Consider the following 15,803-nt stretch of genomic DNA (forward strand, 5'->3'; position numbering starts at 1 on the left):
TCCTGAATGGTTCCAATGTGTATTGATGATATTTTCTGTTGGCAGAACCTCCACGCTCAGACAAAATTCATTTTCAGCCGTGTTTTATTTAAGCTCACATTGTTCAGAAAATGCAACATGTACTTCCTTTGCTCTGCAGTTTCCATGTTTATGAAACGGTGACCACTTTGTTCTGGACTGCCCCCTCCATCCGGAATACCGTTCCGGGAGTTACCCTGTCCAGTCTTATGAAAAGATCTCTGAAATTTGCTCCAGGAGATACACCTTATGGTTGGGTCATGTCGTCTCATGACAGCAATGTGCCATCACACTGATACAGTCAGCGGGATTTGGACACGCGGAGCGAGTGGCAATGTCCAGCAGATGCAGATTAATGTGGATCAGCGAGAGGGTATCCAATGCGGTGCAAAGTGGCAGGGAGGTGGATTAGGATCCAAACGGTGTCAGATGGGGAAAGCAGGAATGAACCTGAGTGTTTCTGTACATCAGTCACGAACAGTAATTGTGGCCGGTGTAGCAGGGAATGAAGAAAGCAAATGGAATCTTGTCCTTCATAGGAAGAGGGTTCAGTCCCAGGATGGGATACCTTGATAGCACAGCTGGATATTTGTGCGTGCACCTTGGGTCTCCTTATGGGCAGGAGGATGTTCTGGTTCCAGAGATAGTTCAACAAAGCTTTCCCAGACTGTTTTCTGGGATGGCAGGGCTGACGTATGAAGGGAGTCTGGATTGGTTAGGAGTATGGTCACTGGTGTTTGGAAGAATGGTGAGGGATCTCATAGAAAGATTAAAAAAAAATTCTCAAAGAACTAGACAAAGATGAACACAGGAAAGATGTTCCAAATCACGGGCAGAGTCCAGATTCACAGTCTCAAGAGGACAGAGTGGGATTGAGAAAAGGAGTAATGTCTTCACTCAGAGAGTGGGGAGCCTGTGGGATTCTCTGCTTCAGGAAGCGGGCGAGGTCCAAATATCCCATGCTATTCCAGTTCGAGTCGGATAGATGTTTTACAGATTACAGCGAGAAAGCACGGGAGCAGGGAGTTGAATAATAAGGAACGATATTATTGAATGGGTGAGGTCAACTTGACGGGCCGAATGGCCTACACCTGCTCCAGTGTTGGATATTTTAGTGAGATGATTTGTTTTATTCGTCAGATCCTGCAACCGAGCCGAGCATCTCCGTGAGAGCTGACGGCGGATCAGTCAACATCAGCTGCACAGTTCCAGACGGTGTCCCTTCAGGCCGCTTTCTGTTGCTAAAGGACACGGTTCCCATCATCAACAGCACCATCAGCCAGCAATCCTTCACCTACACCATTCCGAACATCACTGCCAGCAGCCAGGGCCACTACACATGTTCCTACACAACCCAGGTTTCAGGTCGTTGGATACCATCGTTTCAAAGTCGCCCTGTAACTGTCGCACGTGAGTAAGGCTTCCGCTGGCTCGGTAAGCCGTGAATATTCGGAAACCGTGTCCCAGAGCATGACTAATTCTGCAAGGTAGATATTTACAATGTAATTCCAGCATTAGGGTCGGCTTCCTGTGAAAGAGGGCATTTATAAGTAACATTCCTGCTCCGTGCTATCTGAATGACTCTGTCCTCATGGCCACAACACCAGCTGGCAAAGTCTCGATGTTCACCTCTTGACTGGGTTGGGTTAGCAAGGTTGGTGTGACAGCAGGTCTGCGATGCACAGCCGCACCCAGTGCGTGGGTTTACTTCCTGCACAGGCTGAGGTCAAAGTGAGAATCCAGCCGTTTCAAGCTTCGAATGCGGCCCGGTGAGCATACGGTTAATCCACCACCGGTTATCTGTCTGCCTGGCCGTCTGTCTGATGTCTCTTACTCTCTCTGCAATAGCCGTGCTGAGCCTTGTTTATCTATATAAAAGCAACAGATGCAGGGAGAGAGATAGGTAGAGAGAGTGAGAGAGAGAGAGAAAGAAAGATAAAGAGGTAGAAACCAGTGAGTGAGGAGCTGCAACCAGTCATCTTTCTGTCTGTCTGTCACTTTTTGTCTCGCTCTCTGAGAGATTTGCAGACCTTCATAAATCTACATAAAACATGTGTGTATTGGTGCCAGGAACGGAAATGAACAACGATGGCAAATTAAATGTAGAATGATTCGGATTACGTCGTTGTCCTCTGAAGTAACGGGTCCACTCTGTTCTCTCAGGTTCGGGTGTGAGATTGGTCAATTCGAACGATCCGTGCTCTGGAACTGTGGAGGTGTTGTACGATGGAAGTTGGGGCACGGTTTGTGATGATGGCTGGGATTTGGCAGATGGCACTGTTCTTTGCAAGGAGCTGCAATGTGGACCCGCCCTGTCGGTGCACGGTAGTGCTCGGTTTGGAACAGGTAGCGGCAAGATTTGGATGGATGACGTTTCCTGCGAGGGGACAGAGTCCCATCTCCGGTCTTGCTCCTTCCCCGGTTGGGGAACCCACAACTGTGGTCATGGTGAGGATGCAGGTGTGATCTGTTACCCAGGTAAGACCCAGCTCTATAACTGAATGGACATCTTCTGTACAACTCAGGTTCCTGTGTTGGTTTGGCATTTACAGGGAAGTGGGCAAAAAGCTTTGAAAGATGCAATCCAATTGGTTTTGCATTAAGTTTATGACCAGCTTCTGGCTACATTGAAAAGCAAGAAAGGAAAATGTAAAACCTTAATCCGCCATGAGCTAATTGTCACAGGGACAACAAGATGAAAGAGATAACTGGGTGACACAATGTGTGCTGACCGTGAGAATTGTGTTGAATCCCATGGGATATTTGCAGAGCTACTGGGGAAGGGGCAGCTGTTCCCAAAGAACGTGTTCCACCTGGAACATCCTGGAAGGGGAGTCCTAGTGAATTGTAAAACACAGCCTGTGGGTCAGGTTTTGAATGAACATGTTGGGTGTATGGTTTCATTTGCCTGGAACATTAGTAGATTAAACCTGAAGCAGAACTTAGGATTGTAGGTTAGTGATGGTGCAGATTGTTCCAGTTAATACAAGGAAGGAACACTACGGGTGAGCGTCATATTGTAGTGACGAAGCAAAAAAGTGTGAGTAAATATGATGTCATCAGATGTAAAGGGTTTAACTCCATTTAGCGCTGTCTTTATGCTTGACCCATTTTGAAGGAAGTGGACAAACCGACAGTGCAAATCTAAGAGTAAAAAATGAGGTCTGCAGATGCTGGAGATCACAGCTGCAAATGTGTTGCTGGTCAAAGCACAGCAGGCCAGGCAGCATCTCAGGAATAGAGAATTCGACGTTTCGAGCATAAGCCCTTCATCAGGAATTCTAATCTAAGGTCATGAATCGGATACCACAGGAAACATGCTTAACGGAGATCAGAAAAGAATTTTTACGATTCATGGATATTTGGGAATTCGGGGCGGGAGAAAGTGGGATAGAGAGAGAGAGAGACAGCGAGAGGGAGGGTGAGAGAAAAAGAGAGAGACAGAAAGATAAGGAGAGATCAGTGAGGGATACGGTGGTGGGGTAGGACCATTAATCAGAGATGAACGGGCGACAGTTTTGGACGCTATTTCATCTGGGATTGTTTATCGTCAATGTGTTTGGAGCGAAAGAAACAGCAAGGGAATAAAATCTCAGACAAACAAAGCTGTTGAGCTAACCGACCAGCTGTGATTATTATGAATGGTGGAGCACTCTCAAAATGCCAAAAGGCCTAGTTTGGCTCCCATTTTCTTTCATTCAACATTCCTCATGTTTCAGGAGATAGGAAATACAGTGACATTTAACAGAATAGCAAACAGGTCTCCAAGTATATGATTTATAGTCGGGGCGGCAGACTGTTTGGGGAGGCACGGTGGCTCAGTGGTTAGCACTGCTGCGTTATGGTGCCAGGATCCCAAGTTCAATTCCCGCTTCGGGCACCTGTCTGTGTGGAGTTTGCACATTCTCTCCGTGTCTGCGTGAGTTTCCTCCGGGTGTTCCGGTTTCCGGGCAGAGTCCAAAGATATTCAGGTCGTGTGAATTGGTCATGCTAAATTGCCCGTAGTGTTAGGTGCATGAGTCAGGGGTAAATGGGTCTGTTTGGGTGGCTCTTCAGTGGGGCACTGTGGACTTGTTGGGCCGAAGGGCCTGTTTCCACACTGTCGTGACTGTGATCTAATTTAGTTGTCAATAACGGGAACATCCCACACATTAATCGGACAGAATACAATTGCAGATTTCTATCGTTCTCCATTCCTCATGTTTCAGTCCTTTTCAAATCCAGTAACATTAAACAGAATGGTAAACGGCTCTCCAATCACATAATTGAGACTCTACCCTTTATAGTGGCAATAACGAGAATACCCCACACATTAATCAGACAGAATACAATTGCAGATTTCTGAAATCTCCTTTACCGATTTTCCTCTTTTTAGATCCTTCAATGGAGCCGACAATCTCTGTCAGCCCTTCACTGGCACTCTACGTGGCTGGAGATTCACTCACTGTTAACTGCACAGTTCCACACAGCAACTTGACTGGACATCTGGAGTTGCTGAAGGACTCGAATTCTCTCAGCATTGGACAAGGAGCCCTCACATACGTCATTGAAAACGTCACCACCAGCGACCAAGGGAGCTACCAATGTTCCTATCGGACTGAGGTGGCAGAGCAATGGTCACCGAGCTCTCTGAGTCAACCTGTTGATATTGTTGTTACAAGTGAGTGTGTCTTAGAACATAGAACATAAAACATAGAAAAATACAGCGCAGTATAGGCCCTTCGGCCCTCGATGTTGCACCGACCAAAGCCTACCTAACCTATACTAGCCCAATAACCTCCATATGCTTATCCAATGCCCGCTTAAATGACCATAAAGAGGGAGAGTCCACCACTGTTACTGGCAGGGCATTCCATGAACTCACGACTCGCTGAGTAAAGAACCTGCCCCTAACATCTGTCCTATACCTACCACCCCTTAATTTAAAGCTGTGTCCCCTAGTAACAGCTGACTCCATTAGCAGAAAAAGGTTCTCACTGTCAACCCTATCTAAATCCCTAATCATCTTGTACACTTCTATCAAATCTCCGCTAAACCTTCTTTTCTCCAATGAGAACAGCCCCAAGTGCCTCAGCCTTTCCTCATACGATCTTCCTACCATACCAGGCAACATCCTGGTAAACCTCTTCTGCACTCGTTCCAATGCCTCCACGTCCTTCCTATAGTATGGTGACCAAAACTGCACACAATACTCCAGATGAGGCCGCACCAGAGTCTTATACAACTGCAACATGACCTCAGGACTCCGGAACTCAATTTCTCTCCCAATAAAGCCCAGTACACCATATGCCTTCTTCACAGCACTATTTATCTGGGTGGCAACTTTCAGAGATCTGTGTACATGGACACCAAGATCCCTCTGCTCATCCACACTAGCAAGTAGCCTACCATTAGCCCAGTAATCCATCTTCTTGTTACTCCTACCAAAGTGAATGACTTCACACTTAGCTACATTGAACTCCATTTGCCACCTTTCTGCCCAGCTCTGCAACTTATCTATATCCCGCTGAAACCTGCCACATCCTTCTTCGCTGTCCACAACTCCACCGACTTTTGTGTCATCCGCAATCTTGCTCACCCAGCTTCCAAGCCCCTCCTCTAGGTCATTTATAAAAATGACAAACGGCAATGGTCCCAAAACAGATCCCTGTGGAACACCGCTAGTAACTGCACTCCAAGATGAACCTTTACCATCAACTACTACCCTCTGTCTCCTCCCAGCCAGCAAATTCCTAATCCAAACCTCTAATGCACCCTCAGTGCCATACCTCCGTAGTTTTTGCATTAGCCTACCATGGGGTACCTTATCGAACGCCTTGCTAAAATCCATATACACCACATCTACTGCTTTACCCTCGTCCACCTCCTTGGTCACCTTCTCAAAGAACTCAATAAGGTTTGTGAGGCACGACCTGCCCTTCACAAAACCATGCTGGCTATCCTTGATCACATTATTCCTATCCAGATGTTCATAAATCCTATCCCTTACAATTCTCTCTAAGACTTTGCCCACAACAGAAGTGAGACTCACTGGCCTATAGTTACTCGGGCTATCCCTACTCCCCTTCTTGAACAAGGAGACCACATTCGCTATGCTCCAGTCTTCTGGCACTATTCCCGTAGACAATGACGACATAAAAATCAAGGCCAATGGCTCCGCTATCTCCTCCCTCGCTTCCCAGAGGATCCTAGGATAAATGCCATCAGGCCCAGGTGACTTATCTATTTTCATCCTTTCCAGTATTCCCCAGACCTCTTCCCGACATATCTCAAGGCCATTCATTCTAATCACTTGTGACTCAATATTCACATCAGCAACAGTGTCCTGTTCCTGAGTGAATACTGATGAAAAGTATTGATTTAGTGTCTCTCCAATCTCCTCCGCCTCCACGCACAACTTCCCACTACTATCCTTGACTGGACCGATACCTACCCTAGTCATCCTTTTATTCCTGACATACCTATAGAAAGCCTTTGGGTTTTCCTTAATCCTACCAACTAAGGACTTTTCATGTCCCCTTCTCGCTGCTCTTAGCTCTCTCTTTAGATCCTTCCTGGCTACCTTATAACTCTCAATCGCCCCAACTGAACCTTCACGCCTCATCTTTACATAGGCCACCCTCTTCCCTTTCACAAGGGATTCCAATTCCTTATTAAACCACGGCTCCCTCACAAGACCCTTTACTCCCTGCCTGACTGGTACATACTTATCAAGGACACCCAATAGCTGTTCCTTGAACAATCTTCACATATCATTTGTGTTCTTCCCTTGAAGCCTATTTTTCCAATCCACGCGTCCTAAGTCATGCCTCACCGCATCATAATTTCCCTGCCCCCAGCTATAACTCTTGCCCTGCAGTGCACACTACATACATACCCCTACATTTACCTCTTACCTAACACTACGGGCCATTTAGCATGGCCAATTCACCTGACCCGCACATCTTTGGACTGTGGGAGGAAACCGGAGCACCCGGAGGAAACCCACGCAGACACGGGGAGAACGTGCAAACTCCACACAGTCAGTCGCCTGAGTCGGGAATTGAACCCGGGTCTCAGGCGCTGTGAGACAGCAGTGCTAACCACTGTGCCCGAGTTTGCACATTCTCCCTGTGTCGGCGTTGGTTTTCTCCGGCCGCTCTGGTTTCCTCCCACAGTCTAAAGTTGTGCAGGTTAGGTGAATTGGCCAGGCTAAATTGCACGTAGTGTTACGTGGAGAGGAATGGGTCTGGGTGGGTTGCTGTTTGGAGGGTCGGTGTGGGCTTGTTGGGCCGAAGGGCCCGTTTCCACACTGGAAGTAATCTAATTCTCTGTCAGAAAGCGTGCGAGGCCAAAATATGAGTGGGATGGATGTTTTAGAGATTACAGCGAAGTAAACCTGAAGGGCTGAATGGCCGATACGTTTTATTCGTCAGATCCTGCAACCGAGCCGAGCATCTCCGTGAGAGCTGACGGCGGATCAGTCAACATCAGCTGCACAGTTCCAGACGGTGTCCCTTCAGGCCGCTTTCTGTTGCTAAAGGACACGGTTCCCATCATCAACAGCACCATCAGCCAGCAATCCTTCACCTACACCATTCCGAACATCACTGCCAGCAGCCAGGGCCACTACACATGTTCCTACACAACCCAGGTTTCAGGTCGTTGGATACCATCGTTTCAAAGTCGCCCTGTAACTGTCGCACGTGAGTAAGGCTTCCGCTGGCTCGGTAAGACGTGAATATTCGGAAACCGTGTCCCAGAGCATGACGAAATCTGCAAGGTAGATATTTACAATGTAATTCCAACATTAGGGTCGGCTTCCTGTGAAAGAGGGCATTTATAAGGTAAACAGTCACGTTCGATTTGCCTTTCCTGCTCCATGCTCCCTGAGTGACCCTGCCCACATGTCTACAACACCAGCTGGCAAAGTCTTGAAGTTCACTTCTTGACTGAGATGGAGTAACAAATTTGGCTGGACAGCTGGTCTCCGGGGCACAGGGGCACCCCGTACGTGGGTTTGCTTCCTGCACAGGCAGTGAGCAAAGTGAGAATGCAGCCTTCTCAAACTTTGAATGGGGCCCGGTGAGCAGCTGGTTCATCCACCACCGGTCCTCTGTCTGTCTGTCTGTGTGTCTGATGTATTTCTGTGTTTCTGTCTCTCTTTCTGTCTGTCTCTCTCTCTCTCCCTGTCTCTGTCTCTCTCCAAAAGCAATGCAGAACCTTGTAAACCTCCATAAATGAGAGATGCACAGAGAGAGGGAGACACAGAGACAGAGAGAGAGTACAAACCAATGAGGGAAGAGCTTTTACGAGTGATCTCTCAGTCAGTCTGTCACTTCCTGTATCGCTCTCAAGTTTTGCAGACACTTATAAATCTACATAAAACATGTGTGTATTGGTGTCAGGAAAGTAAATGAACAACGATGGCCGATCAAAGTTATATGATTTGGATATCACCGTTCTCAAGTGAAGTAACGGGTCCACTCTGTTCTCTCAGGTTCGGGTGTGAGATTGGTCAATTCGAACGATCCGTGCTCTGGAACTGTGGAGGTGTTGTACGATGGAAGTTGGGGCACGGTTTGTGATGATGGCTGGGATTTGGCAGATGGCACTGTTCTTTGCAAGGAGCTGCAATGTGGACCCGCCCTGTCGGTGCACGGTAGTGCTCGGTTTGGACAAGGTAGCGGCAATATTTGGATGGATGACGTTTCCTGCGAGGGGACGGAGTCCCATCTCCGGTCTTGCTCCTTCCCCGGTTGGGGAACCCACAACTGTGGTCATGGTGAGGATGCAGGTGTAATCTGTTACCCAGGTAAGACCCAGCTGTATAACTGAATGGACATCTTCTGTACAACTCAGGTTCCTGTATTGGTTTGGCATTTACAGGGAAGAGGGCAAAAAGCTTTGAAAGATGCAATCCAATTGGTTTTGCATCAAGTTTATGAACAGCTTCTGGCTAAATTGAAAAGCAAGAAAGGAAAATGTAAAACCTTAATCCGCCATGAGGTAATTGTCACAGGGACAACAAGATGAAAGAGATAACTGGGTGACTCAATGTGTGGTGACCGTGAGAATCGTGTTGAATCCCATGGGATATTTGCAGAGCTACTGGGGAAGGGGCAACTGTTCCCAAAAAACATGCTCCACCTGGAACATACTGGAAGGGGAGTCCTAGTGAATTGTAAAACACGGCCTGTTGGTCAGGTTTTGAATGAACTTGTTGGGTGTGTGGTTTCAGTTACCTGGAAACTGAGAACATTAAAGTGGAACCACAATGTAGGATTGTAGGTTAGTGATGGTGCAGATTGTTCCAGTTAAGTAGATAAAGGATTGATCTAAGGTAACTAGAGAAAGGATTGGTCCACTAAAGGATAATGAAGGAAGGCTGTGTGCCGAACCTGAGAGAATGGGTGAGATTCTGAATGATCACTTTGCAACAGTGTTCACTGAGGAGAGGAACATGATGAATATTGAGATTAACGTCAGAGGTTTGATGAGTGTGAATCGCGTCGACATAATTAGTGAAGATATGTTGGGTAGGCTAGAGGTTATTAAGGTGGTCAAATACCCAGGATCAGACAGGATCTATCCCAGGTTGCTGACGGAGGCAAGAGTGGAAATAGCTTGTGCCCTGACAGCTTTAACTGCAGGTGAGGTGCTGAGGACTGGAGGGTTGCTCATGTTGTCCCCCTGTACAAGAAGTATGCAGGAGGGATATTCTGGGTAACTGCAGACCAGTGAGCCTGATGTCGGTGGTGGGAAAGTTGCTGGAGAGGGTACTGAGGGATGGGGTCTATTTATATTTAGAAAAGAATGGGCTTATCCTTGATAGGCAACATGGTATTGTACGGGGGAGACCATGCCTTACCAACTTAAGAGTTCTTCACGGGAGTGACCAAGTTGATTGATGGTGGAAGGGTTGTTGATGTTAAATACATGGATTTTAGTAAGGCATTTGACAAGGTTTCCCATGGTAGACTCATGGAGAAAGTGAAGTCACATGGTGTGCAGGGTGTTCTAGCTAAAGTCTGGTTGAAGATTTGTAGCTCGGGTGTCCGTGGTTCTGTTCGCCGAGCTAGAAGTTTTTGCTACAAACGTTTCGTTCCCTGGCTAGGGAACATCATCAGTGCTATTGGAGCCTCCTGTGAAGCGCTGCTTGGATGTTTCTTCCGTTTTTTTTTAGTGGTTTGTTCTTGCCGCTTCCGGGTGTCAGTTTCAGCTGTAGTAGTTTGTATGTGGGGTCCAGGTCGATGTGTCTGTTGATGGATGTTCTTGCCGCTTCCGGGTGTCAGTTTCAGCTGTAGTGGTTTGTATATGGGGTCCAGGTCCATGTGTCTGTTAATGGAGTTTGTGGATGAATGCCAGCCTCTAGGAATTCCCTGGCTGTTCTCTGTCTGGCTTGTCCTATGATGGTAGTGTTTTCCCAGTCAAATTCATGTTCTTGGAACCAGGAACCTGTTGTTGCTGCAGCAAAGAATGAAACCTGAAAGCAACAACACCCCCAGATTCTACGGACTACCCAAAGTACACAAACCAGACATCCCATTCAGACCCATAGTATCATTACCAGGGACACCAGCATACAAACTGGCCAAAGAACTACAACAAAAACTGAAACACCTAGTCAGCGGATCCAAACACTCCATACAATCAACACAGGAATTCTTGGACATCATCAGGAATACACACATAGACAAAGAAGAAACCATGGTATCATTCGACGTGACGGCACTGTTCACTTCGAAAGACAAAACCCTAGCCAGAGAAACAATAGCCAACCTACTGGACATGCATAACAGAACACAGGAGGCCGAACCTATCAACAAGGACGGCATACTTAAACTACTAGACCTGTGCCTCACCACACACTTTACATTCAACAATCAGATATACGAACAAATCAACGGAACACCCATGGGATCACCAATCTCGGGACTCATAGCAGAGGCAGTTATGCAAAGGTTAGAACATACAGCCCTACCACAAATCCAACCCAAACTTTGGATCAGATACGTCGATGACACCTTTGTAATCATCAAAAACACAGAAATAGAAAAAACACACCGAATCATCAACGCCACACTCACAGGAATACGATTCACGAGAGAAGAGGAAAAGGATAGCCAACTCCCATTCCTAGGCGTGTTAGTAGAGAGAACACCCAACGGAGAATTCACCACAAGGGTACACAGGAAACCAACACACACAGACCAAGTCCTAAACTATGAAAGTAACCACCCCAACACACACAAACGAAGCTGCATCAGGACACTATTCAAAAGAGCCACAACACACTGCAGTACACCAGAACTGCGAAAAGAGGAAGAGGAACATCTATACAAGGTATTCGCCAAAAACGGATACCCGCGCAACTTTATCACCAGATGCCGAAGAGATAGACCACGGAACGAGGACATGCCACAACCAAAAGGACTAGCCACACTACCATACGTCAGGAGCGTCTCAGAACTGACAGCCAGACTACTGCGACCCTTAGGACTCATAACAGCACACAAGCCAACTTCCACACTCAGACAACTCACTAGAACGAAGGACCCAATAGCCAGCACGAGCCAAACTAACGTAGTTTACAAAATACCATGCAAGGACTGCACAAAACACTATATAGGACAGACAGGAAGACAGCTAACAATCCGCATCCATGAACATCAGCTAGCCACAAAACGACACGACCAGCTATCCCTAGTAGCCATACACTCAGACAACCAGGAACATGAATTTGACTGGGAAAACACTACCATCATAGGACAAGCCAGACAGAGAACAGCCAGGGAATTCCTAGAGGCATGGCATTCATCCACAAACTCCATTAACAGACACATGGACCTGGACCCCATATACAAACCACTACAGCTGAAACTGACACCCGGAAGCGGCAAGAACAAACCACTATAAATACCGGAAGAAACATCAAAGCAGCGCTTCACGGGAAGCTCCAATAGCACTGATGATGTTCCCTAGCCAGGGAACGAAACGTTTGCAGCAAAAACTTCCAGCTCGGCGAACAGAACCACAACAGTGCTCTAGCTAGGTGGATAAAGAACTGGTTGAGCAACAGGAGACAGAGAGTAGTAGTTGAAGGGAGTTTCTCGAAATGGAGAAAGGTGACCAGTGGTGTTCCACGGGGGTCAGTGCTGGGGCCACTGTTGTTTGTAATATACATAAATGATCCGAAAGAGGGCACTGTTGGTATGATCAGCAAGTTTGCAGATGATACGAAGATTGGTGGAGGAGCAGAAAGCATAAGGGACTGTCAGAGAATACAGGAGCATATAGATAGACTGGAGAGTTGGGCGGAAAAGTGGCAGATGGATTTCAATCCAGACAAATGCATTTAGGCAAGTCTAATTCGAGAGCGAATTATACAATGAACGGAAGTGCCTTGGGAGAAGTTGATGGGCAGAGAGATCTAGGAGTGCAGGTTCATTGTAACCTGAAGGTTGCTGCACAGGTGGACAGGATGGTCAAGAAGGCATATAGTATGCTTGCCTCCATTGGACGGGGTATTGAGTATAAGAGCTGGCAAGTCATGTTAACACTGTACGAGACCTTGGTTCGGCCGCACTTACAATACTGTGTACAGTTCTGGTCGCCACATTACCAAAAGGATGTGGACACTTTGGAGAGGGTGCAGAGAAGGTTTATGAGGATGTTGCCTGGTATGGAAGGTGCTAGCTATGAAGAAAGGTTGAGTAGGTTAGTTTTATTTTCACTAGAAAAGAGGAGATTGAGGGGGGACCTGATTGAGGTTTACAAAATTATGAAGGATATAGACAGGTTGGATCGAGACAAGCTTTTTCCCAGGGTGAAGGATTCAATAACGAGAGGACACACTTTTAAGGTGAGAGGTGGAAAGTTTAAAGGGGATATGTGCGGCAAGTACTTCACACAGGGGGTGGCGGGTATCTGGAATGCATTGCCAACAGAGCTGATGGAGGCAGGCATGGTAGATTCATTTTAGATGCGTCTGGATAAATGATGGGGATTAGAGGGATACACATGCTTCGGAATTGACCGACAGGTTTGGACAGCACATTTGTATCTACTCAGACTTGGAAGAGCCTTTTCCAGGTTTGTTAATTTTCTTTGTTCGTTGTTCTTTGTTAATACAAGGAAAGGACACTACTAGTGAGTGCCATAATTTACTGAGAAAGCAAAAAAAGTGTGGGGAAAGATGATAACAGATCAGACTTAGAGGGTTTAAATCTATGAAGGATCATCTTTATGCTTGACACTTTTGGAATAAGATGGACAAGCAGAACGTGAGGTCTGCAGATGCTGGAGATCAGAGCTGAAAATGTGTTGCTGGAAAAGCCCAGCAGGTCAGGCATCATCCAAGGAGCCGGAGATTCGACGTTTCCGGCATAAACCCTTCTTCAGGAAGAAGGGCCCATGCCCGAAACGTCGAATCTTCTGTTCCTTGGATGCTGCCTGACCTGCTGGGCTTTTCCAGCAACACATTTTCAGCTCGAATAAAATGGACAAATCGACAGTACAAATCTCAGGTAATGAATCAGATATCATGGACAGGAAACATGCTGAAAAGTAGATCAAGAGGGGATCATAAGATTCAGAGATATTTGAGAATTCAAAGAGAGAGATAAAGCGATAGAGAGAGAGAATGCGTGTGTGTGAGAGAGAGAGGCCAGAGAGGGGAAAGTTGGTGGGACAGTACCCCGAATCAGAGATGAAATGGGGACAGTTTTGGGCTCTATTTCATCTCGATGATATTGCGTCAATGTGGAGCTAAAGACACAGCAAGGGAATAAAGACACATACGAACAAAGATGTTGAGCTAAAAGATCAGCTGTGATCATTTTGAATGTTGGAGCATTCTCAAAATGCCGAATCGCCATCTCCTGCTCCTCGTTTCTATCACTTTATATTCCTAATGCTTCAGTACATTAACATGAAACAGAATCACATGATTGACACTCTAACCTTTATAGTTGACAGTAACGAGAATACCCCACACATTAATCAGACAGAATACAATTGCAGATTTCTGAAATCTGCTTTGCCGATTTTCCTCTTTTTAGATCGTTTGACGGAGCCGACAATCTCTGCCAGCCCTTCACTGGCACTCTACGTGGCTGGAGATTCACTCACTATTAACTGCACAGTTCCACACAGCAACTTGACTGGACATCTGGAGTTGCTGAAGGACTCGAATTCTCTCATCATTGGACAAAGAGCCCTCACATACGTCATTGAAAACGTCACCACCAGCGACCAAGGGAGCTACCAATGTTCCTATCGGACTGAGGTGGCAGAGCAATGGTCACCCAGCTCTCTGAGTCAACCTGTTGATATTATTGTTACAAGTGAGTGTGTCTTAGAACATAGAACGTAGAACATAAAACATAGAAAAATACAGCGCAGTATAGGCCCTTCGGCCCTCGATGTTGCACCGACCAAAGCCTACCTAACCTATACTAGCCCAATAACCTCCACATGCTTATCCAATGCCCGCTGAAATGACCATAAAGAGGGAGAGTCCACCACTGTTACTGGCAGGGCATTCCATGAACTCACGACTCGCTGAGTAAAGAACCTGCCCCTAACATCTGTCCTATACCTACCACCCCTTAATTTAAAGCTGTGTCCCCTAGTAACAGCTGACTCCATTAGCAGAAAAAAGGTTCTCACTGTCAACCCTATCTAAACCCCTAATCATCTTGTACACCTCTTTCAAATCTCCCCTAAACCTTCTTTTCTCCAATGAGAACAGCCCCAAGTGCCTCAGCCTTTCCTCATACGATCTTCCTACCATGCCAGGCAACATCCTGGTAAACCTCCTCTGCACTCGTTCCAATGCCTCCACATCCTTCCTATAGTATGGTGACCAAAACTGCACACAATACTCCAGATGAGGCCTCACCAGAGTCTTATACAACTGCAACATGACCTCAGGACTCCGGAACTCAATTCCTCTACCAATAAAGCCCAGTACACCATATGCCTTCTTCACAGCACTATTTATCTGGGTGGCAAGTATCAGAGATCTGTGTACATGGACACCAAGACCCCTCTGCTCATCCACACTAGCAAGTAGCCTACCATTAGCCCAGTAATCCATCTTCTTGTTACTCCTACCAAAGTGAATGACTTCACACTTAGCTACATTGAACTCCATTTGCCACCGTTCTGCCCAGCTCTGCAACTTATCTATATCCCGCTGTAACCTGCCATATCCTTCTTCGCTATCCACACCTCCACCGACTTTTGTGTCATCCGCAAACTTACTCACCCAGCTTCCAAGCCCCTCCTCTAGGTCATTTATAAAAATGACAAACGGCAATGGTCCCAAAACAGATCCTTGTGGAACACCGCTAGTAACTGTATTCCAAGATGAACCTATACCATCAACTACTACCCTCTGTCTCCTCCCAGCCAGCCAATTCCCAATCCAAACCTCTAATGCACCCTCTGTGCCATACCTCCATAGTTTTTGCATTAGCCTACCAAGGGGTACCTTATCGAACGTCTTGCTAAAATCCATATACACCACATCTACTGCTTTATCCTCGTCCACTTCCTTAGTCACCTTCTCAAAGAACTCAATAAGGTTTGTGAGGCACGACCTGCCCTTCACAAAACCATGCTGACTATCCTTGATCACATTATTCCTATCCAGATGTTCATAAATCCTATCACTTACAATTCTCTCTAAGACTTTGCCCACAACAGAAGTGAGACTCACTGGCCTATAGTTACTCGGGCTATCCCTACTCCCCTTCTTGAACAAGGGGACCACATTCGCTATCCTCCAGCCTTCTGGC

The 15,803-nt window shown here is 46.6% G+C and overlaps 1 protein-coding gene across 1 annotated transcript in view; it reads left to right on the forward strand.

Annotated features, from left to right (window-relative positions):
• LOC132833892 (deleted in malignant brain tumors 1 protein-like) overlaps window positions 1-15,803 on the forward strand; it is a 91,560-nt gene that overhangs the window by 62,225 nt on the left and 13,532 nt on the right. The window contains 4 exon segments of the mRNA XM_060852552.1: window positions 2,182-2,496; window positions 4,394-4,678; window positions 7,434-7,703; window positions 8,498-8,848. Coding sequence (XP_060708535.1) covers window positions 2,182-2,496; window positions 4,394-4,678; window positions 7,434-7,703; window positions 8,498-8,848 — 1,221 coding nt within the window.

The sequence above is a fragment of the Hemiscyllium ocellatum genome, chromosome 38 (assembly GCF_020745735.1).
Source record: "Hemiscyllium ocellatum isolate sHemOce1 chromosome 38, sHemOce1.pat.X.cur, whole genome shotgun sequence".
NCBI classification, from domain to species: Eukaryota; Metazoa; Chordata; class Chondrichthyes; order Orectolobiformes; family Hemiscylliidae; genus Hemiscyllium; species Hemiscyllium ocellatum.